Below are 23742 nucleotides of genomic sequence, written 5' to 3' on the forward strand. Positions count from 1 at the left end.
TGATGGTTTCAGCAGTGAGATGTAATGAGGCTTGAATTGATGTTTAATGAACATGTGCGGCATTTTACCAGCAACCCGGTTTGATTCCTGACTCCTCCTGGCTTCATGTTGAAGTGTCCTTGAGCAAGGCACTGAACCCCTAACTGCTTCTGATGAGCAGGTTGGAGGAAAGCCTGGTATTCATTCTTAAACTGAGCCCTGTGATCCGGTTTAGAAAAAAGGGGGAAAAAAACAATGTTGTTCCGGTGGTTGGTTCCGGTTTGTGTCACATTGTTTTTGTTCCCCACATAATGTGAATCAGTTCGTTTAGTCTCGCTAGTCGCGCTACGAGTTAGAATGAAAGATGAACATACCAAACCATTATTATACCAAAAGAAACGATACGATTATACCAAACTAAACAAGTTTTAAACTAGGGGAATCATTTTGAAGGCGCACAGCGCTGGAGGTTCCGGTCGTGGGTTCCGGCCGCCTGATGACGTAAAGTTATTTCCACTCCAGACCGGACCAGAAACCTGAAAACGTTATTTGATCCCAGGCTACCTTTCGCTCCAAGATGTCACAGAATCAGAATAATCTTTACTGTCACATCACAGGTTAAAGGTGTAAAGAAGTGGGTGAAATTATTTTTTGTACAGCTCCATCATTTTAGTTATTTTCAGAAGGAGAAAGAAAAGCAGACGGGGGAGGGGCAAGGAGAGAATAAAAGAATAATTAAACAAAGATATTTACATACAGTATGTACATGAGGTTAGACATAAGGTGCATAAGGTACAGTATGTATAGGAGGAGACATAAGGTGCATAAGGTACAGTATGTACATGAGGAGACATAAGGTGCATCAGCAGCAGCTATACTGTTCATGATATGTGCAATAATCCAGACTGTCCTCTTTCCAGAAACAGATGATGTAACATCATATCTTTAATCTGATTGGCTGATTCTTCTGAACTAAAGAACGAGACCTCCTTCATTCTCTTTCAGACTCCAGAACTTCTCCTTCAGTAAACATCTGTTTATTCTCATCTGTTTATTCTCATCTGTTTATTCTCATCTGTTTATTCTCATCTGTTTATTCCCATCTATTAAATTCAGTTCAGTTTTAATCAGTGATGATAAAGATTACAGCCACCCTCCTCATCCTCTCCTCTGTGCTTCATGTCAAAGTGATCCCACGAAGTAAGTACATTATATTTATGTTATTATATAATATCTCTGCTGTTCGGCCGGAACCAGCTAAATCCAAAATGGTAATTGTTCAGGAAATGAAAAACAAAATATCAATTTTTCAGAAAATGAAGAAAACCTTATATTTTTAAAACAAAGCAATACTGCCTCATCAAACTTGGTATTGTGTATTATTATATATTATCAGATACTTGCATGTGTCATTATATTATCACCACTTTACCCAAATCCAGTGCAAGTGGAGTTAGGAGGTTTTGTCCATCATTGATAAGAACAGCTGGCAATGGATCTCAAAGCTCACAACACATCACAACGCATTGTGAGCTTGGAGATCAGCTATTTATGTTGAGCGCCATCCTCATATACTATAGATCAAGCTGAATTCTGTACTTAAACAACTTTTATTTTAACATGCATTGTAAACAACCATGGATCTAACTGTTACCACTGTTGTTCTTCTACAGTTGAGTGCAACAAACAATTCTGCCTCAATACTCAATCATGTATTTAACAAAAGCGATCATGGCACACCAACAATAAAAAAAATGGCATATAAATACAAAATACATTCATGAAAAATAGAATCTTTAGCCTATCAAATCTGTAGCCTACTGCACTAACAATAACAACCACAGTTGAATTTACCTATCATATACCTATCAACATTTTATTATCACACTGTTGTGTGTTGTGTGTTGCGTGTGTGTGGTGGGTGTTTCTTAGTGCTTTAGATTGTCATAAAAGCTGTGAAAGTCTTTTGGCATGATCTCCTTGAGCTCTTGGAGATGTTTGAAACAAACTCCTGCACACACTCATTCTCTGTCCATTAACATTTAAAAAGAAAACACGAGCAGATGACCTTTGTGAAGACACCCTTCTCCTCTTTACTGGGGTGACATCTATCAAACCTTGCACATACATTCTCTTCTCTTCCCAGTTTATGTTCTCCCAAAAGCATTGAAAAATCTTCTCCCTGTCTGCCTCATACAGAGCAGAGCTTCTCGAGAGCCTGAGAGGAGGGGGGAGTTGTTTGTTTTTGACGGACAGTTTGAGGGTCCAATGGAGTTAGGAGTTTTCGTCAGAGGCGCTTTTTAATACTTTTCATATGTTATTATTTAAAAACAAATTACACAGATGTAGAGGGGGTTCAATAGCGTTGATTTATGAAAAAAAAACAAAAAACTGAAAAAGGAGTTAGCTGGTCCCGGCTGGACACTGACGATATATACATGTATATCTACTGTTATAAACCACAGATGAACGATGCACAATACAAACACATGACACACACACACACACACACACACACACACACACACACACACACACACACACACACACACACACACACACACACACACACACACACACACACACACACACACACACACACACACACACACACACACACTTTGATCACATGACCAGTGTGTTTTTAAAGACATTTGATGGTTTCAGCAGTGAGATGTAATGGATTGATGCTTAATGAACATGAACAGCATTTTACCAGTGACGCTGAACACACACACACACACACACACACACACACACACACACACACACACACACACACACACACACACACACACACACACACACACACAGGGGCGATGTTTGCCTAGGGGGGGCAAGATTTTGTCGGAGTGGTGGGGAGTGGGGGGAGACAAAAGCTATGGAACTCTGACTGGTATTATTTTACACTATGGAATTGGAAATAATAGACCATATTCACATGGTGGCCATTTTTGCATTTTGCATTGAAGAAACAGGGTGGCATTTCATTAACTTAATAGCAAAATGGCCGCTGTGTGAATATGGTCTTCAGACACCACACCCCCTTGTCACCCTGCATAATAATACATATGTGCAGAGTAGACCAGTGGAGTGCTCCAGTATTTTATTTGGGTTTTCTCTTCTGAAGTGACCAGATATTTTACTTTCTGATTCAAGTTGTCCCCCTTTCTTTCTTTCTTTCTTTCTTTCTTTCTTTATTTCTTTCTTTATTTCTTGTGTTTCTCTTCAACAGAATCAGAATCATCTTTATTGTCACATCACAGGTTAAAGGTGTAAAGAAGTGGGTGAAATTATTTTTAGTGCAGCTCCATTGTTTTAGTTATTTTCAGAAAGAAAAAAAAAAGACGGGGGAGGGGCAAGGAGAGAATAAAAGATGAATTAAACAAAGATATGTGCATACTGTATGTACATGAGGTTAGACACAAGGTACAGTATGTACATGAGGTTAGACATAAGATGCATAAGGTACAGCATGTACATGAGGAGACATAAGGTGCATAAGCAGCAGCTATACTGTTCATGATACGTGCAATAATCCAGACTGTCGTCTTCTTGGAGACAGATGATGTAACATCATATCTTTAATCTGATTGGCTGATTCTTCTAAACTAGAACAGATTCTCTTTCAGACTCCAGAACTTCTCTTTCAGTAAACATCTGTTTATTCTCATCTGTTTATTCTGATCTGTTTATTCTCATCTGTTTATTCTGATCTGTTTATTCTCATCTGTTTATTCTGATCTGTTTATTCTCATCTGTTTATTCTGATCTGTTTATTCTCATCTGTTTATTCTGATCTGTTTATTCTCATCTGTTTATTCTCATCTGTTTATTCTGATCTGTTTATTCTGATCTGTTTATTCTCATCTGTTTATTCTGATCTGTTTATTCTCATCTGTTTATTCTGATCTGTTTATTCTGATCTGTTTATTCTGATCTGTTTATTCTGATCTGTTTATTCTCATCTGTTTATTCTGATCTGTTTATTCTCATCTGTTTATTCTGATCTGTTTATTCTCATCTGTTTATTCTCATCTGTTTATTCTGATCTGTTTATTCTCATCTGTTTATTCTTATATGTTTATTCTGATCTGTTTATTCTGATCTGTTTATTTTCATCTGTTTATTCTGATCTGTTTATTTTCATCTGTTTATTCTCATCTATTAAATTCAGTTCAGTTTTGATCAGTGATGACGAAGATTACAGCCACCCTCCTCTTCCTCTCCTCTGTATTTCCTGTCAAAGCGATCCCAGGGAGTAAGTACATTATATTTATGTTATTATATAATATATACATTTATATCTACTGTTATTATATAAAACCAGACAAGAACAATGCACAATACAAACAAATGACGCACGCACGCACGCACGCACGCACGCACGCACGCACGCACGCACGCACGCACGCACGCACGCACGCACGCACGCACGCACGCACGCACGCACGCACGCACGCACGCACGCACGCACGCACGCACACACACACACACACACACACACACACACACACACACACACACACACACACACACACACCTTTTACTACTTGTATGTGTATATACAGTATTGGATCTTGAATCTTGTTTTTTTTTATTGATTGATTGATTGATTGATTGATTGATTGATTGATTGATAGATTGATTGATTGAAATTTTTATTAGGCAAAAGAATGTAAAACAACACAGTTACATTTATAATGCTTTTGTCTAAAAGGTCCGGCCAAAAAAGTCCTTGCGGACTTGTTTCCGTTGGGGTCCTTGAATTAATTTCATAGACATATATAGTAGCAACCAAACAGTTCAAAAATCAACATGAAAATACAGATAATACAGAAAAAATACAACTATGTACAAAAAAAAAGAAGCATGAAAAAAATAAAAAATAAAAATAAATGTACAAAAAAAGGGGGGGGTGAAGCATGGAAAAATAACGATTATATACAAAAAATGCATGAGGAAATACAAAATATGTACAAAAAAGAGGAGGGGGGGTCGTCTGTCTACAGGGAAACAGGTACTAGCTCCTCTTTCGGCCTCCAGAAAGATGAGTTTTTAGGGCTGTTTTGAATGAGCCCAGCGAACTGCATTTTTTGAGGGATGGGGTTAGACTATTCCATTCCTTGGTGGCTGTGCTATAGAAGGAGAATTTGCCCATGTTTGTTTTATGGGTGGGTGGTACCAGATTGTTGTTTACGCTCCCTCTAGTTTCGTGGCTGTGGGTGTCACTAACTTTTTCGAGGTATTTATACAGATATGCGAGTATAGGGGGCATTTCGGGCAAATCTGCATTTACAATTTTGAAGACCAGACCCATTTTTTGTTGTTTAACCCTGTCTTCCACCCTGAGCCAGCCTAGGCTGGCAAAGTGAGTGGGAGAGAGGTGGGTCATGGGCCCCAGTCCGAGAAGTAGTCGGATCAGTTTGTTTTGGGAGGTTTGAAGCTTAGTCTGCAGTGACACTGAGGTGTTGGAGTACCAAGAGGAGCTAGCATAGTCAAAAAGGGGCTGAATCAGGGCCCCTGAGAGGGTCCTGAGGGCCTGAGGGTTGACAAAAGAGGAAACTCTGCCCATAAATCTGGTTCTCTGGTTTACTCCTTTGACCACCTTTGTTGCCATGCTTTCACCTGACAGGTATTTGTCAAGAATACATCCCAAATAGGTAATCTCTTCTTTGCTAGTGATGATTGTGTCATCGACTATGACCTTGAAGTAATTTACCTTCATTTTACTGAGGGAATGTTTGGTCCCAAATAGGATGGATTCAGTTTTCCCAAGGTGTAGTGACAGTTTGTTATCGGTAAGCCAGGTACGGATTTTTGAGAGTTCAGAGCTGAGAGCTTCCTCAACTTGCAACTTGTCCTCACCTGAGATCAGGAGTGCCGAGTCATCAGCGAAATACTAACATTAAAACAGATGTTAGGAACTGTTGTTGTGACATCATGAAATAAATCATTCCGTATGAATTACTTTCATAATAAAATTCAAAACAAACACTTGAATCTGTTTCAGTGTGAATACAACGTTTGACAGGAAGTTACTTTTAATATCCAACCTTTCACTTCTTATAAGAACCAAACATGCAGTGGTGTAAAGTAACTAATTACATTTACTCAAGTACTGTACTTAAGTACAATTTTGAGGTACTTATACTTTATCTTACTGGAGTATTTCCAATTTCCAGTACTATTACTTCTACTTCTACTTTTACTCCACTACAATTATTTGAAAACTTTAGTTACTAGTTAGTTTGCAGATACATTTTAACATTTTAACAATTTTGAATTCCGGACTTTTACATGTAACAGAGTACTTCTAAATTGCAGTATTGATACTTTTACTTAAGTAAAACATTTGAGTACTTTTTCCACCACTGCAAACATTGTTTAACATGATTATTATGTGTTATTGTCACTGTGAAGAAGTTTGTTGTTGAATTTAATGTCATCTTTGTTTTATTTCCAGTGTTCCATGAGCACATTCAACTCACTGGCTGTTCAGACACAGTTAAAGACTCATATAAAGAGGCCATGGTTGCACTGGATGGTGAAGTGTTGGTGTACGCAGACTTCAACAAAGGGAAGGCGGTGTTTCCTCAGCCTCCGTTTGTAGATCCACTCACCTTCACAGCAGCTTATCAAGGAGCTTTGAATCAGCAGGCGGTCTGCAAAGCCAACCTGGACACCATTCGCACTGCCTTGAAGAAACCACCAGTGAAAGGTACATGAATACTATGAACACAATAGTTATTAACTAAAACGGAATATATTTAACATTAATGAAAATGTTTAAACATTTATATTAAGCATTTATGGTGAAATATTTTCTATATAATATGTATTTCTAGTAAACATGAATTTGTGCTCAAGGTGCTTTTTTTTTTTTTTTTTTTTTACAAATCTATGCATTAGTATCTGCTCTGTACAGCCTGAGCTGTAGGTGAGGTGTAGATGGTACAACTATGTAGATGCAGTGGTGTGTTCTACCGTGTTACACTATATACGTAGAACGTAGTATACTGTGCAGATTTATTTTTTAAAGCGTATACCATCCAAAAAGCGTCTGAGGAAGCGCATCCAGTGTTGATTTGGTGAATCTATCTCTGGTGGGACACTATTTTAAAGACGTCACGCGCACGTGGCTTAACACCTACACTACAGGTCACACAATGGACAATTGATATGCATCTAGGCTCATTCCTATGTTAATTCACCTGGTGTGACACCCGGCAGTCGGCAGCCTTTGTTGAGGTGTGAACTCAAGGGTTGTTTTAATGGATGCATGTGTGTGTGCGTGCTCCTGCTCAAAAGACTGGTGGGATGGCGTGTTACCGCGGCCCATGACCAATGACCACTGAGAGTATCTGATACACTTTACTTTATTTATTTGGATTTTCAATTAAAAGACATAATAATCATGTGAAAATCCAAGATAATACGATTATACAACAGTTACCATCAAAATGTTCCTGTGATTCATGAATTAAATTACAGAGGTGAGTAACTAAGTACATGTACTCAAGTACTGTACCTAGTTAATTTTAATTAAAATAATAATCCTATTTCAACTGGGTGGGACCCCCCAAAATAATCCTATGAACTGGAGACCCCCCAACATAATCATATTTTTGTGTGCTTGTAGATCGGTTATTTTCACAACGTTTCCCTCTCTCTTATTCATCTGACAATTTGGCCAATTTACTATTAAAAAGTTATTTTTAATAAGTAATTTAATTGTCACTTGTCATAAATGTGCAGATACCCTTTATCCACTTATACTGTATGTTGGTTTGTTTACTGTTGAGTGAGAAAACAATGTTACCTATTAAGCTAATCATCTGGGGACCCCCAAAAAAGTTATCTGGGGACCCCCCCAGAAGTCAATGCACTCATTCAATTATTTGAATTGAATGATGATTTATTTGATACATTTGGGCGTTATATAAAATATTGCAATTTAATTTCATAAGCAACAGTTTAGTGTTTTCGTTTCGGTTTGCAATGCAGGCTTTAATTACAGTATAAATAATGATCTTTATTTGTTTAATATAACTCAGCTGATTGTTATAATGATTGACCTGGTATCCTATAGTTTCTTTAGGCTCTATATTGTTCTCTCTACTCTCTACTTATGTGACTATTTACCTTGTTTGCTGACTAGAGTCAGTGGTGGGAAAAGTACTCAAATGTTTTACTTAAGTAAAAGTATCAATGCTGCAATCTAGAAGTACTCTGTTACAAGTAAAAGTCCGGAATTCAAAATGTACTTGAGTAAAAGTACAAAAGTATTGGCATCAAAATGTACTTAAAGTACCAAAAAGTAAAAGTACTAAAATGTTTGAAAATAGCAGATCTACAAGCTCGTAGCGCGGCACTCGGTGCCGCGCTACGAGCTTGTAGATCTGCTATTTTCAAATAACCTAGGTATAAAAAAGGGTTATCCTGGAAATACGTGATGGGGTCAGACAGATAGACAGACAGACAGACAGACAGACAGACAGACAGACAGACAGACAGACAGACAGACAGACAGACAGACAGACAGACAGACAGGCTAGTGTTGATATTATACAGATGATAATAAAACTGAACATTAATGACATTTTCAATTGTCTATTTCCAGATGGATATGTGTACTATGTGGCTAGCCGCTGTGTGTTTAACTCCAGTGAGCTGAAGGACATACAGTACATAATGTCAAATAATTTCGATGGTGATGAGTTCATCAGGTGGGACAGTAGAGTAGATCAGTATGTTGGATACACTGAGTTTGGTGTGAAGAACGCAGAGCGCCTCAATAAAGATCCTGGAGCACTGGCTTTTTGGAGATCACGACGAGAGGCAATCTGCAAAGACAACATTGAGAACTACTACTCCAATGTTCTGAACAAGAGAGGTGAGCTGATCTCAGAGCAGCACTCAACACTCATCACCTCATAAACTATAACATGAAATCACATGATTCTATTCAGAGATGATTAATGGTGTTAATATTGATCTGATAATGATTATAAAACATTACTTAATCTGCTGAGAAACATTTCAGATCCTCTTAAACTCTTAAAGGAGTAGTTCACCCCAAAAATTCTATCAATTACACCCCATGAAGCCTTGAATTCATGGAGATTGTTTAGTTTTTGTCTCATTCCTGAGACAATAATTTGATTACCGGTGGAAAGATGCTAATGTATCCGGTAGGAGACTCAAAGGAGACTCTTTGAGTCTCCTACTGGAGAGACCGCCGGTCATCAAATTATTGTCTCAGGAATGAGACAAAAACTAAAACATCTCCATGAATTCAATGCTTCATGGGGTGTAATTGATAGAAAACAAGTCATTTTTGCGGTGAACTACTCCTTTAAGCCTGATGTATACTCTATCCTAACACGCTGTCACGCAGTGGAAATAGCAGATCTACAAGCTCACAACATGTGGTGTCACCATCGTACACCGAGTATAAATGAAACATATAGATCTATTTCTGAGTGTTTTCACCCTCATATAATGACCTGCCTAAAACAGAGACACCAGGATTAATGTTTTTAAATTAACTTTAAAAAGAACCATGCAGGCTAAAACACACCTCTATACACTTCATTTCACCACCTGATTTTATATTTTAATTATTGTCTTTACTAGTTTGTTTTGTATGTTTTTAATCACTTTAGTAATATTTAGCAGGATTATGTGTATTTATATATTGTTTTGATTGTTTCTACTCTAGTTCATTTGAACTATTTTCATTAGATGATATTTAATGGTTTATTGTTGTTTATGTAAAGCACTGTGTAACTGTGAATTATTCAATATGTTTAAATTACATTATATACATGAATTATACTTTGTAGAAAACTGTAGACTATTGTAGAATCTACAGTACGCTATGAAATGTTATTATCTGGTGCCATCTGGTGGCCAAACATTGACACTTACAATTGCAACGTAGGCATTTATCAGACGCTCTTAATCCAGAGTGATTTACAGTAAGTAAGGAAAACACAAGGTAATACATCAAATGCATAGATATAGTAATCTAGGATCATAGGTAAACAAAGAACCTATCATTAGTCTAAACAGTATAATATCAAACAAAAAAATAATCTGTACATTGAAACTATACACACTATATGATGCCAGGTCTACAATGAACCTGGCATCTGTCTACATAACATGATATCTAAATTACATTTTAACCTTTGCATAAGCCTGCAAGGTCATCAAGGCTAGGTCTAGTGCTACAGTCTTCAGATTATGGTGGTAGATTGGGAGTGAGTCTGCAGCTCTAACTGCAATGGGGAGTTTGTTCCACCGTTTGGGAGCCAGAAGGGAGAAGAGTTTAAGACGTGTGGAGCGATGTACAGGGTGTTTTAGAGAAGGGAGAAGAGTCTAGGATGTGTGGAGCGTTGACCAGGGTATTTTAGAGAAGGGAGAAGAGTCTAGGATGTGTGGAGCGTTGTCCAGGGTGTTTTAGAGAAGGGAGAAGAGTCTAGGATGTGTAGAGCGTTGACCAGGGTGTTTTAGAGAAGGGAGAAGAGTCTTGAAGATATGAGGGTGTCATACCTCTGTGAGGGCAGCAACTGGGAGCCAAAGGAGGGAGAGGAGAAAGGGGGCAAGCCGGGAAATGTGAACATTTTGGCTGTTTGAAGACCAAGCGTGTTGCGGCTTTCTGGATCATTTGGATCGCATTTGGATGATATACAATTGTTAATTATAATGACATGTTCCTATGACTGGTATATAATAATAAATATAATAATAATAATAATAATAATCATCATCTTTTTTAGGAGTGGAGCCCAAAGTGAGACTGAAGTCAGAGACTCCCCCTCGTCGTGGTGAACACACTCACATGCTGAGGTGCAGCAGCTACGACTTCTATCCTAAAGTGATCCTGGTGACCTGGTGGATAGGTCAAGAACCTTTGACCTCTGGTCTCTCCTCTACTGATGAGCTGTCTGATGGAGACTGGTACTACCAATACCACTCCTACCTGGAGTACACACCCAGGTACAAACCTAACAGACACCTATACATAGAAATACACAACTAATAGACACCTCTACTGGTACTACCAGTGTGTGTGTGTGTGTGTGTGTGTGTGTGTGTGTGTGTGTGTGTGTGTGTGTGTGTGTGTGTGTGTGTGTGTGTGTGTGTGTGTCTTTGTGTGTGTCTTTGTGTGTGTGTGTGTGTGTGTGTGTGTGTGTGTGTGTGTGTGTGTGTGTGTGTGTGTGTGTGTGTGTGTGTGTATTACAGATCAGGAGAGAAGATCACATGCATGGTGGAACATCCCAGCCTGACCGCGCCTATCAAGATGGACTGGGGTCAGTTACTGTAATCTAGTGTAATATACTGTCAAAATAGCAGATATAAAAGCTCATAGCGCGGCACCGAGTGCCGCACTATGAGCTTGTAGATCTGCTATATATTTTTTAAATCGTGAACATTTGTGCAAATCTTTGAATATATATTTTAAAGCAAACATTTGTAACTGTCAAATGTCTCTCAACATATCTTAATTTTTCTGAAAAAATATATCAGTGGTGCTCAAACCTTTTTCTTGTCAAGGACCCCCAAATGTTTTTGGCCGCTGATCCCCATCAAAATATGTTGTTCCAGAACAAAATGTTTGAGTTAAAAAAGTTGTTATAAAAAATATTAATTATATTCAAACATTTGCACAAATGTTCAAGATTTTTCAAAAATAGCAGATCTACAAGCTCATAGCGCGGCACTCGGTGTCGCGCTATGAGCTTATTGATTTGATAAAAGCAGATTAAAGACCAGATTTATTTTGATAAAAGCTGATAAAAGACCAGATTGATTTGATAAAAGCAGATAAAAGACCAGATTGATTTGATAAAAGCTGATAAAAGGCCAGATTGATTTGATAAAAACAGATAAAAGACCAGATTGATTTGATAAAAGCTGATAAAAGACCAGATTGACTTGATAAAAACAGATAAAAGACCAGATTGATTTGATAAAAACAGATAAAAGACCAGATTGATTTGATAAAAGCAGATAAAAGACTAGATTGATTTGATAAAAACAGATAAAAGACCAGATTGATTTGATAAAAGCAGATCAAAAAGTCATCATGGTTTTATCAATGAACAAGACAGTTTTCTAAGACAGAACAAGCGCTGATGTTCTTTTTTACAAACTGCCTCACAGTTCTGAGTCTATGACTCTGTCCCAAGATACTTTCTGCACATTCCACAGCCTGGTTTATAATCATCAAAGTAAAAGGTTGATTCATGTCTTCAAAAATCTATCATCATATCCTTTGTTTTGGATGTATTTAGCTCTAAGAAGGACATGTCACATCAGGTGACAAACACCTCAAGGACTGGACCAATAGGGTTGGACTCATTATTACTCAACAGACTCACAATGACTGTGTCGTCTGTTTATTGTTTATTGTGTTTGGTTGTTGTAGCTTATTGTCAGATGACTCCATGTCAGAGTCAGTGAAGAACAAGGTGTTTTAATCTACTGTAATAATATGATATGATATGATATATGATATGATATGATATGATATGATATGATATGATATGATATGATATGATATGGTATTTGTATTGTCAGATGACTCCATGCCAGAGTCAGTGAAGAACAAGGTGGCCATGGGAGCATCAGGTCTGGTTCTGGGTCTGGTCTTGTTCCTGTCTGGATTCATCTACTTCCAGTGGAAGAAACGAGGTGATTAGCATCTTTAATTAACATGTTTAATTAATTAATATACTACCAGTGGAAGAAATGAGGTCAGATCAACAGAGGATCACATGACATGTGGAACCCTCACATAAATGCAAACAAACAAACAAACATACAAACATGTAAAGCCACAACCTAAACTGGTTTATATTGGTTTAGAACCTTAACCGGTTTAGACGACCTAGTTAGAGGTCAAAGTGTGTTCTATGTTGTCACATTTAGCTTTAATACATCAGTGTTACATTTAGTCCTAAATAAGAGTCAAATGTTCACATTAGTTCTGATGACTGAACCCTAATGTTGGTTTGTTATTGTATTATTGTGTTGTGTGTACATTTATGCATTTTATGGAGAAATACACACAATACACATACAGTATGATTTATCTGTTTCTTCTTCTATCAGGTCGTATTCTGGTGCCGACAACCAATGAGAATCTTTAGACTCCTCCCACACACCCAGGTTCACTTCCTCTTTCCTTTTACTGAACGTTTTTCTTTTTGTTTATGTATAAAAGTGTATAAAACTAGAAAACATACACAAAACAACATGCTTGTGTAAGAAGTGAAACAACTAGCATGGTAAACCATCCCGGTCGTGTGAATTCACATTATCATGTGTCTTCTGATTAATTTCTTATAATAATGAATCTAATAATCAAATGTAATAATCAAATGATTTGTTGTATCAGACAACACTGATGACAATGTGGTCAGATGGGGGGGGGGGGGGCTTGTGTGTGTTTTCATCAGTTTGATGAACCACCCACATTAATTGGGACTCCCTCTTCCTTTGGTGTGTTGCCCAGGTGGCGCAGGCCTAAACCCTGACCTTTAACCTCACATGAACTATGTCTATGAACCTAACCTTCACCCTAACCTTACTGATTAATTGTTCATGATTTATTAAACATTTATAGCATCGTTTTAAATCATTAAATCATTAACCATTAACACACATTTAACAAGTTATGAATAACACATTAAGTAATACTTTGGGAATGATTAATTTACTATTATAAGGGAAGGTTATTCTAAAGTGTTAACATGTTCACACAGTTAATACATTCTGATTCTTAATGGTTTATTGTCTTTTCACAGAACACCTGGGTGTGTTTTCAGAGAAGCAGAGAGTCATCGCTGCCCCCTGGTGGAGAGACGAGGAAATACATTTTGTCCATTCAGCTTTTAAATAGGGCATAGCAGTGACGGCCATTTTCTGGTTCCACTTCAAAATATTCAATGCATTTTTCCCATTGACATTTCCAAAAATATTTATATCAGTTAATTTAAGCCTAGAATCAAGCCATCCAGGGTCCTGGTGAATCATGACCATTAAATGTTTGATTCTGTGAAAACACTTTTTTGAAAACGGTAAAACAAAGGGTACTTATTAAATATAGTATATCATATAATTACATTTTTATTTATTTTTTATCACAGAAAAAAATATTTAATGGTCATGATTCACCAGGACCCTGGATGGCTTGATTCTAGGCGTAAATTAATTGATATAAATATTTTTGGAAATGTCAATGGGAAAAATGCATTGACTATTTTGAAGTGGAACCAGAAAATGGCCGCCACTGCTATGCCCTATACTCATAACAGCAGCACAATGATGACATCATCAACCTTTTTCACTAATGTGTCCTTTAAATAATTAAAATGCTAATTGGCTAGCTAAGACTAACGATAATTACTGTCTTTTCCCGGTGTTTCGCCCAGGTCGACGTGGTTTTGAGGTGAGGTTAAGGTTAGGGTTAAAGTTAGGTTTATAGACATAGTTTATGTGAGGTTAAAGGTCAGGGTTTAGGCGCCACCTGGGCGACACACCAAAGGAAGAGGGAGTCCCAATTAGTGTGGGCGGTTCATCAAACTACTCTGTATAGTTTCTGTCGTCAGAAAACACAAACATAATATTTCAGTTCTACACTATATTGAAACATTAAATACATGATCACACACACAATCAGAGTTCTTCATAAGAGTTCTTCATAACATATATAATATTAATATCCATCTGAATGGAAGTCAGTCAACCATGTTTGTGAAAAAGGTTTTATTATTTTATAATTGACCATAAGTCATTTATTATTATGTAATCATTTATATAATGTGTGATAATTAATGTGTTACGATCATCATGACATCACTATTTCCCTGTGATGGGTGGACCTGATCCCCTAGGGTTAGATTTTGGCTTTAATTTGCTTGGTTTGAATGGAATGTCACAATATCAATAAAGGAATGACAAAACATAATTGTGCCTCATGTTCTCTTAAATTTCACTGCAGGTGCGTTGCCAATTTCAGCCAATTAAGAGAGAGTGCCCATTCACAATATAGAGCTATTTAACACTGTTACTGAACAAACACTCTATAGTAATGATTACTATCACAATAGAGAGCTATTTAACACTGTTACTGAATAAATACTCTATAACAATGATTACTATCACAATATAGAGCTATTTAACACGGTTACTGAATAAATACTCTATAACAATGATTACTATCACAATATAGAGCTATTTAACACGGTTACTGAACAAACACTCTATACATGTACAGGTTGTAAATGGAGAAAGTGCCAAAACCAGAAATTCCGCCATGACGCTCGTGACAGACAAGCGTCATGTGAACCATGGCTAGTTTTTATACATAAAGTCCCTCAGTTTGGCTGTTGCGATGTGACACTATTGTGAGCATGTACTGTATAGCTATTTTTGTTTTATTTGTATTTTTATTGTGAAGTAGTGTTTCTTTTCCGATAATTTGTGAAACGTTTTTGGAAATTCTTTGGGACATTTTAGCCTATAGTAACATGTCATAAATAGGGACACCAAGTTCAAAACAGCTACAGTATGACTTTGGAAAATCCAGAAAGTTCTTCTTCACCCACTGATGACTTCCTCAAATATTGCTTTAACTATTGATGGTTTGACCTCCTCACCCTCCATCACACAACACACACGCACGCACGCACGCACGCACGCACGCACGCACGCACGCACGCACGCACGCACACACACACACACACACACACACACACACACACACACACACACACACACACACACACACACACACACACACACACACACACACACACACACACGCGCTCATAGCGCGGCATCGCGGCACCATGCTATGAGCTTGTAGATCTGTTTTCTTTATTTTTTTAATTGTGGAGAATTTGTGCAAATCTTTCAAAATATATGTTTTAAAGCGAAAACATTTTACTCCGATCTGTGTTTCTGGGGGGAAGAACAATTTATATAATTTTAGGGGTCCTTGACATGGAAAAGTTGGAGCACCACTGATTTAGCAACATACTGTTAGGATTTAGAAATGATTATTAATTATGTATTTGGCCACGGACCCCCATCTCAAAATGTTATGTTCCAGGGACCCCCAGAAGCAAGGATTTGAGTTACAAATTATCACTTTAAAAATACTATATTTAAAGATTTGCAAAAATGTAAAAACAAAAAAAAAGCTGATCTACAAGCTCACATTGCTAAGAGCTTGTAGATCTGCTATTTTTGAATAGCCAAAGAAATCTTAAAATGACACAGATGCGTTCCCGGATTGAATGGGTTAAAGTGAAGAGCTGTTGACCTCTGGAGCACAAAGAACTTCAACTGATATAAAGTGTATAAAAAGAGTTTGAAATGACCATCAATGATCTAACACAGCGGTTACCAAACCTTTTGAGCTCAAGACCCAAATGAGAGAAATGGAGACGTTTTCCCGGGAGCCCGGGACCCAAACATAGTGAAAATAGCAGATCTACAAGCTCACCAACGCGTAGCTTCGCGCCGCATTGCGAGCATGTGGATCTGCTTTTTTCACTACTTCATATACGTTTTTTTCTTTTTTATTCATTTATGGATATTATTAGATTTTTTAAATTTTATTTATGAAATACTTTTGAAAAATGTTGGAATTGTTTGATGAAAAGTTGTGACTTAAAAAAAAAAGAAAAAAAAAGATCTTCTGAAATATTAACAAATATTGTTTAACGTAGGAAACGAAAAAAGGGGATATTTTACCCTTAGAAATTGGTCCGCGACCCAAACACGGGTCCCGACCCACTGTTAGGGAACCAGTGATCTCTAACACAGTGATTCTCAACCTGTGGGCCTCACAGCCCCACTAGTGGGCCGTGAGGAGATTGCAAGTGGGCCCCCAAATAATTGTCAGAACACTAAGATAACAGATGGCTGGGCCAAGAACGCTTTGGATTTTATATGTGCAACCAACAGGGTCAAAATAGTGTCTATTTAAAAAAAAAGGAAAATATATATATTTTTTAGACTTTTCACTCATTGATTGATTATTAACCACTTAAGCCCTATATTCTTCTTTGTATGACAAATAGCGAAATGAGCCCACCTACGATGCGCTGTGAGCTTGTCGATCGGCTATTTTTGCTGTTTTTATTTAAATAAAGAGAACATTTCTGACAAATTTGTTCTCAATGTCCTGTAACCACCGCTAAGCTCAGCAGAGTTTTCCTCCTATCCTGACGTCTTTCCATTTTATATACATTTAAAAGTTAAACCTTGATCATTTTTGCTTGAGAAGAGAGAGACATCAGCCTTTGGGCTGAAGTATGTTTATAAGTAGTTTTTATCTGCGTTTAGCCGCAAAGACAGAAGAGTTTTTGCAACATCGATTTTCTATCAATGTCAATACTTCCTGGCTCCTGTGTTGTACATTTCTAATATTAGGTCAATGTTAAAAATATGTCACTGCAGATGAAGACATGTTGCTATAGCTCGTGGTACAACTGTCGGTGTTAATGTAGCCTATTGTTATGTTTAGAAAACATGTGTGTGTGTGTGTGTGTGTGTGTGTGTGTGTGTGTGTGTGTGTGTGTGGGGGGGTGGATGTGGGTTGTGGGTGCGGATGCATGTCCCCACAAAAGTAGACCGCAAAGCATGTTACACATTACTATGGATTATAGGCATTGTTAAAGACATGCATATTACTGTAGCCCATCGCAAATGGATGAAGGAAAGCAATTCTACCACTACAGTAAGGCTGTAGAAATATTTTCATTTGACATTTTAGGATATAGGCTAGTAGGGGGATTCAAGCCAGTTAGCAGATCATTAATTGTGTTTTTCTAGTATGTCTGTGTGCTGAGAAGGGATACAGGTCGAGGGGGCACCTGAACATTGTGGGCACCTCAATGATAAATTGGCTATCCCCCCCCCCCCCTAAAAATAAGCATACTTTGGAGAAGGTTGGAAATAATATAAAGCACACATGTGAACATGCACACCATGGTACGGTACATAATTATCAGACCTACATTTACCCTTCAGCTTATTGTTTATGCCCAAAATTAGGCTCTGTATCAATATGTAGCAATTGTAGAAATATTAGGACTTAAATGTCATTTTAAAGTGATTACATCTGGTGGTAAATATGTGAGTTAGGAAGTATTAGAAGTAGCTAGAAGTATACCTAAAAATAAAACAAATTAATATTACAAATAACTCTACTAACTCTACTCTATTACTCTACTACTGTATGCACTGTACTGGTCAGGAATATTGTATCAATAATATTGTATTTACTAGCGTGTTGTTGTTTTGTTTGTTATTGCTGTCTGTGTATGTTGTATATAAGGTGTTATCAAGGTGTAACCAAACCAAATCTAACCAGGACATTTTCAGTCACAAGCATGATAGACCTGTTGGCAAAAACACAGACAGCAGGGTAGGCTACAGTTAATGATGTTATACTGTCTAAAAACTCTGTACTAAATGAGAAAAACACCTCACAGAGGAAAGCTAATGATACTAGTGCACCATCTCCTGGGCCCAAGAGTTCAAAACTTTTCTTCCCTTTGGATTCGGGGTATACAGTATCACTGGGTCCCACTGGCTACCACAGGTCCTGAAGGCTGGGCTAACTTGGGGTTTCTAATTAGGTGCATTGGAAGCACCTGGCCAGTATAAAACAATGGGTGCCAAGCAATTTACCCCCTCTCTCTCTCTCTCTCTCTCTCTCTCTCTCTCTCTCTCTCTCTCTCTCTCTCTCTCTCTCTCTCTCTCTCTCTCTCTCTCTCTCTCTCTCTCTCTCTCTCTCTCTCTCTCTCTCTCTCTCTCTCTCCAAGGTGACAGCACCTTTTGTTTGTTTCTCTTTTTCTTGATTTGACACACTCTATAACACCCCACTCTAAATTGATCACACATCCACACATTGCTAACATCACTGATCATATACTCAGAGTCACTTACACACATCACTTTGTATGTTTAATCCAGTTCCTTTTTGTAAAAAACTTTTTTTTCCTTCACTATCTTATACCGTGTCCTCCTCTGTCATGGCGACAATCAAGTTTTCTTTTTTAGCTACCCCAAATCAAAATCTGATCCATTTGAATTAAGTTTTGAACTATTGCGCCCTGGCAATATCATTCTTGTGCACAGAGTGGATAAATCAACTCTAGTTCAGAGATATTGCGCATTTATCGTAGGCTTATCATTATTATTACTACTACTAATACTATTATTGAAATTGTGTTATTTCAGAAAGTGAACTTGTTGTTAGTATGTTTGTATTACATATGTTGAGTTGTCCCCCTTATTGTATCATATCACATTTTATCTATGGTATTGTAGCATCATATTGAGCAACTTGAATAAAAAGTGATGATGAAGAAGCTAGAACCTGTGTTTGAAAAGAATAGGAATTCAGATGGCATACTTCATGTACTTCCCTCTTTGATCAGCAGGGGGCCTCAAAAGTGCACATACCGGTAGTCATGTGTCTTGAGGAACCTCTAAAAATGTACAGTATGCATTTTACTGAGCATTTTAGTACATTTCTCTGTACTCTCTTTTCTTTCTATGGTGAATCATGGCATCAGTCGACCACAAATTTAAGATGATATACCAGAGTCAAATGAAGTTGGTTGGTTGTGCCTTATAAAGACAATGTAAAAGTGTTTTACCATAATTTCATGTAAATTTGATGTATGCTATTCTGAATTATATTGTCTGTCAGTATTAGTGAGTGATACCTGTATCAATTATTATTCTATTAAAAAAAAATCAACACAGCAAAAACAAGTATGCCGTGTAAAACAAGACAATTTAAGATAGAAACCGGGTTGGATTTGCTGGGGGATGGAAAACCATGCCTCTGCTTTTGAAAATGACCCTCTGGTCATTCATTTTGATGGCAGGTGTGGATATACAGTAGCCTATTTTATCCCTGCTTCTGGTCAGATTGAATTAAATATATAATCAATATCTTGATTTATGTTTGATCAAATGTAACTATTTAATTAAACATGTATGTTAACCACTTCTTGTGCCAAAACAATCTTTTCATCACAAATAATTGTTAAAATAGCAGCTCTACAAGCTTACAACATGTGCATTGTGAGTTGTGACTCGTGACACGTTTGTGAGCATGTAGATACGTTTTTTTTGCTATTTGTTGTACACATAAGAGTATAGTATAACATTCTCATTGGATGCACCTTCGATATTCACATACTTATAGCAAACTAGTAAAATCCAATAGATTATCCCACAGCATTATGGCATCTCTCTCTCTCTCTCTCTCTCTCTCTCTCTCTCTCTCTCTCTCTGCCTGGACTACGTGTTTTTCCATTACTCACCTGGTAAAAAGAGTATCCTAAGTCTACAGGTATCCACTTCACTCATTTATGTAGGTATCCACTTCACTCATTTATATATACCTGAACCCTCCTTACTTGTTCAGGAGACTTGCCTCGCATGCTGTTCAGGTCTCATACCTGATTGGTCATATTCTGTGCTCTCTCAGCAACAGGTTCAGACCAGCTCCAAGAATCCCCTCAAGAAGACCAAAATCCAAGTTCCACTGACGGAGAGACAACCTCAAGTCGACATGCTGCTGATCCCTCATCTCCTATGCTTGCTGGGCCTGTCGCTAGGCACCGTGCACACCGCTCCCTTGGCTGATGGAGCCTGTCCAGTGTTCTGGACCAGCAGCCACGGCAGCTGTTATAAGTATATTTCTACAGGTATGTAGTGGTGCAAAGTAACTAAATACATTTAATCAAGTGCTGTGTTTTTGTATACATTTTAGGTACAGTATTTCTACTTTACTTGAGTATTTACATTTTTCAATACTTTATACTTCTATTCCACTACATTTCAGAGACAAATATCGTACTTTGTACTCCACTACAAATTATTTGAAAACTTTAGTCATTAGCTACTTTGCAGACATAGATTATTATTAGCAATATTGTCACATTGTGAACTTATATAGCAGCTTTTTTATGTCGATAAATGTTGATACATTTAGAAGAAATTTGTGAAAAGAGCCATTCTACATAATGAGTACTTATACTGTATGTTTGTTACTGTTAAGTATATTTTGATGCCAATAGTTTTGTACTTTGACAATTTTGAATGTGGGACTACATTGTGGTATAATGCTACTTTTACTTAGCCCAAGTATTAAAACTTAGTACTTCTTCCACCACTGTAGCTGTGACCTGGGCTGACGCCGAGCTGAACTGCGTGTCCCAAGATGCCAACCTGGTGTCCATCCACAATGAGGCTGAGCACAACTTTGTCCAAACCCATGACATTCATAAGGAGGGTGGATGGATCTCTTTCTCCCTCTCTCCTTCATTGATTATGGCAGAATTTTCTTTCATTGTAGTCATTACCTTAAATAAAGTTAAAAAGGCTAGAAAAAATGTGGGGGACGTTTTCTTAAGAAAACTGCTAGGATTTAGAAGACATTAGTAGAATCGGTCTCAGGTCTTAATGGGTTAATAAACAGAAGGGATAAAAAAATAATAATGTTATACAATCAGGAACCAGACAATCTTTCATCTGTAAATGTGAGACTACAGAGAGGGAGAGAGACAGAGAGAAGAGAGACACAAGACCAAGTTTCCTCACTTGATCATCTGAAATAATGTATTCAGCTTCCTCTATCCTGGTGGGAAACTCATGTAGACTAGCTGTAGATCTAACAGACCTCACATCAAAGCTCTATGCTCAACTATTTACTATTTGTCCTACTGACACACAGAGAGAGAGAGAGAGAGAGATAGAGAGATAGAGAGAGAGAGACAGAGAGAGAGAGAGAGAGAGAGAGAGAGAGAGAGAGAGAGAGAGAGACACAGAGAGAGACACAGAGAGGGAGAGAGAGAGACACAGAGAGGGAGAGAGAGAGACACAGAGAGGGAGAGAGAGAGAGAGAAAGAGAGAGAGAGAGAGTATAAAAGGTTAAAGAGGTTAAAAATATTGTGACGCTATATTAACTAATTTTGCTGGGGACCCCCTGGTATAGCAGATCTACAAGCTCATAGCGCGGTACCGAGTGCCGCGCTATGAGCTTATGTATATCTGCTATTTTCGTAGCAACGTATGTTACTATAATATCAGTGGTTCTCAAACTTTTTCATGTCAAGGACCCCCAAAATGAAATGTATTTGGCCGCCAACCCACATCTCAAAACGTTGTTCCAGGGACCCCCCAGAAGCAAAGATTTGAGTTAAAAATGTTCGCTTTAAAATATATATATATTCAAAGATTTGCACACATTTTCAAAAAAAAATCAAAAGTAGCAGATCTTCAAGCTCATCGCGCGGCACTCGGTGCCGCGCTATGAGCTTGCAGATCTGTTATTTTTGAATAGTCAAAGTATAAAATGATGGTTGAAGTGGTTACACAGATGCGTTCCCGGTCTTAAAGGGTTAAGTGCAAGGCATCAACTGTCAAGATGACTGTCCATCATGAGGGCTGGTCCAATGTCCTTCTCTTCCCTGTGAATATACCATCACATCAGGAAGCACACAAAGCAGCAGTGGTGGAAAGTAACTACGTACTATTACTCAAGTACTGTACTTAAGTACAATTTTGAGGTACTTTTACTTTACTGGAGTATTTCCAATTTGTTAAACTTTTACTTCTACTCCACTACATCTCAGAGGCAAATGTTGCACTTTTACTTTTTTTAGTTACTAGTTACTTTGCAGATATAAATTATTATATTATAAAACACGCATTAACCACTTTAGCCCTATTTTATACCTAGGCTTGTAGATCTGCTATTTTCCCCAAAAAAATTACTTTTACTTTTGGTACTTTAAGTATATTTTGATGCCTATACTTTTGTACTTTTACTTAACTCAGTTTTGAATTCCGGACTTTTACTTGTAACTGAGTATTTCTCCATTGCAGTATTGATACTTTTACTTAAGTAAAAAGACTTTAGTACTTTTTCCACCACTGGAAAGCAGTTGGTTTATCAGTCCGGTGGTGTCGATCTGTTTCTCTACAGTCCAATCAAACAGCTCCAGCCTGACCTTCCCAGTAGTCTGACCCATCACAAACAACACATAACTGGCACTACATCTGTCACAAGGACAAACACACTGACAAGCTCAAATTAAATAAGTCAATTCACCTCAGGGACACCACCGACCCAAGCGTTCAATTGCAAATTTCAACTGATTGCTCATTTGTGGGTGAATTTGTACATTGACCTTGATCTAAACGCATGTTCATGAATTTTGGTGATCTCAAAAGTATCACCAAATGAAATGGCATCCCCCGATTTAGTTGGAAATAATACGTTCAATGTTTTTTTCTACAGTGTTTGGTTCCAAATGTAAGTTGGACTAGCGGCCATTTTCACAGAGACAAACTTCCTACTACTAGGACAGAGGTGGAGAACTGCTACTCAGGGTCTTACCTGTATAGATGAATCAAGCAGGTCAGATATCCTCTGTGGGCGGGTCCTACGGCTGGCCACACCCCTTACACCATCGTACTATTCACACTAGTATAGTCATGGTCAGTGTCCTGGTCAGTATAATGGTCAGTAACATGGTCAGTATCATGTCAGTATCATGGTCAGTATCATGGTCAATAACTTGGTCAGTATCATGGTCAGTATCATGTCAGTATCATGGTCAATATCTTGGTCAGTATCATGTCAGTATCATGGTCAGTATCTTGGTCAGTATAATGGTCAGTATCATGTCAGTATCATGGTCAGTATCA

The 23742-nt window shown here is 37.7% G+C and overlaps 1 protein-coding gene across 5 annotated transcripts; it reads left to right on the plus strand.

Annotated features, from left to right (window-relative positions):
* The first annotated feature begins 1002 nt into the window (after positions 1-1002).
* Positions 1003-14855, plus strand: LOC308088149 (H-2 class II histocompatibility antigen, E-S beta chain-like). 5 transcript variants are annotated; one of them, XM_080432525.1, is made up of 9 exons: positions 1003-1179; positions 6446-6700; positions 8603-8875; positions 10767-10986; positions 11233-11300; positions 12430-12461; positions 12603-12684; positions 13105-13161; positions 13800-14855. In XM_080432525.1, exons 1-8 carry the CDS (start codon positions 1113-1115, stop codon positions 13140-13142), a joined length of 1035 nt encoding a protein of 344 aa, XP_080288651.1. In that variant the 5' UTR covers positions 1003-1112; the 3' UTR covers positions 13143-13161; positions 13800-14855. The 5 variants fall into 5 exon arrangements, with proteins under 5 accessions (XP_080288651.1, XP_080288652.1, XP_080288649.1 ...); XM_080432524.1 differs by lacking the exon at positions 12430-12461 and adding an exon at positions 4157-4240 and having other exon boundaries at positions 1071-1179; positions 12571-12684; positions 13800-14099; XM_080432526.1 differs by lacking the exon at positions 12430-12461 and having other exon boundaries at positions 10770-10986; positions 12571-12684; positions 13800-14102.
* Positions 14856-23742: the final 8887 nt, after the last annotated feature.

Source organism: Gymnoscopelus braueri (genome assembly GCF_963280865.1).
Source record: "Gymnoscopelus braueri genome assembly, chromosome: 7".
In the NCBI taxonomy this organism is placed as follows: domain Eukaryota; kingdom Metazoa; phylum Chordata; class Actinopteri; order Myctophiformes; family Myctophidae; genus Gymnoscopelus; species Gymnoscopelus braueri.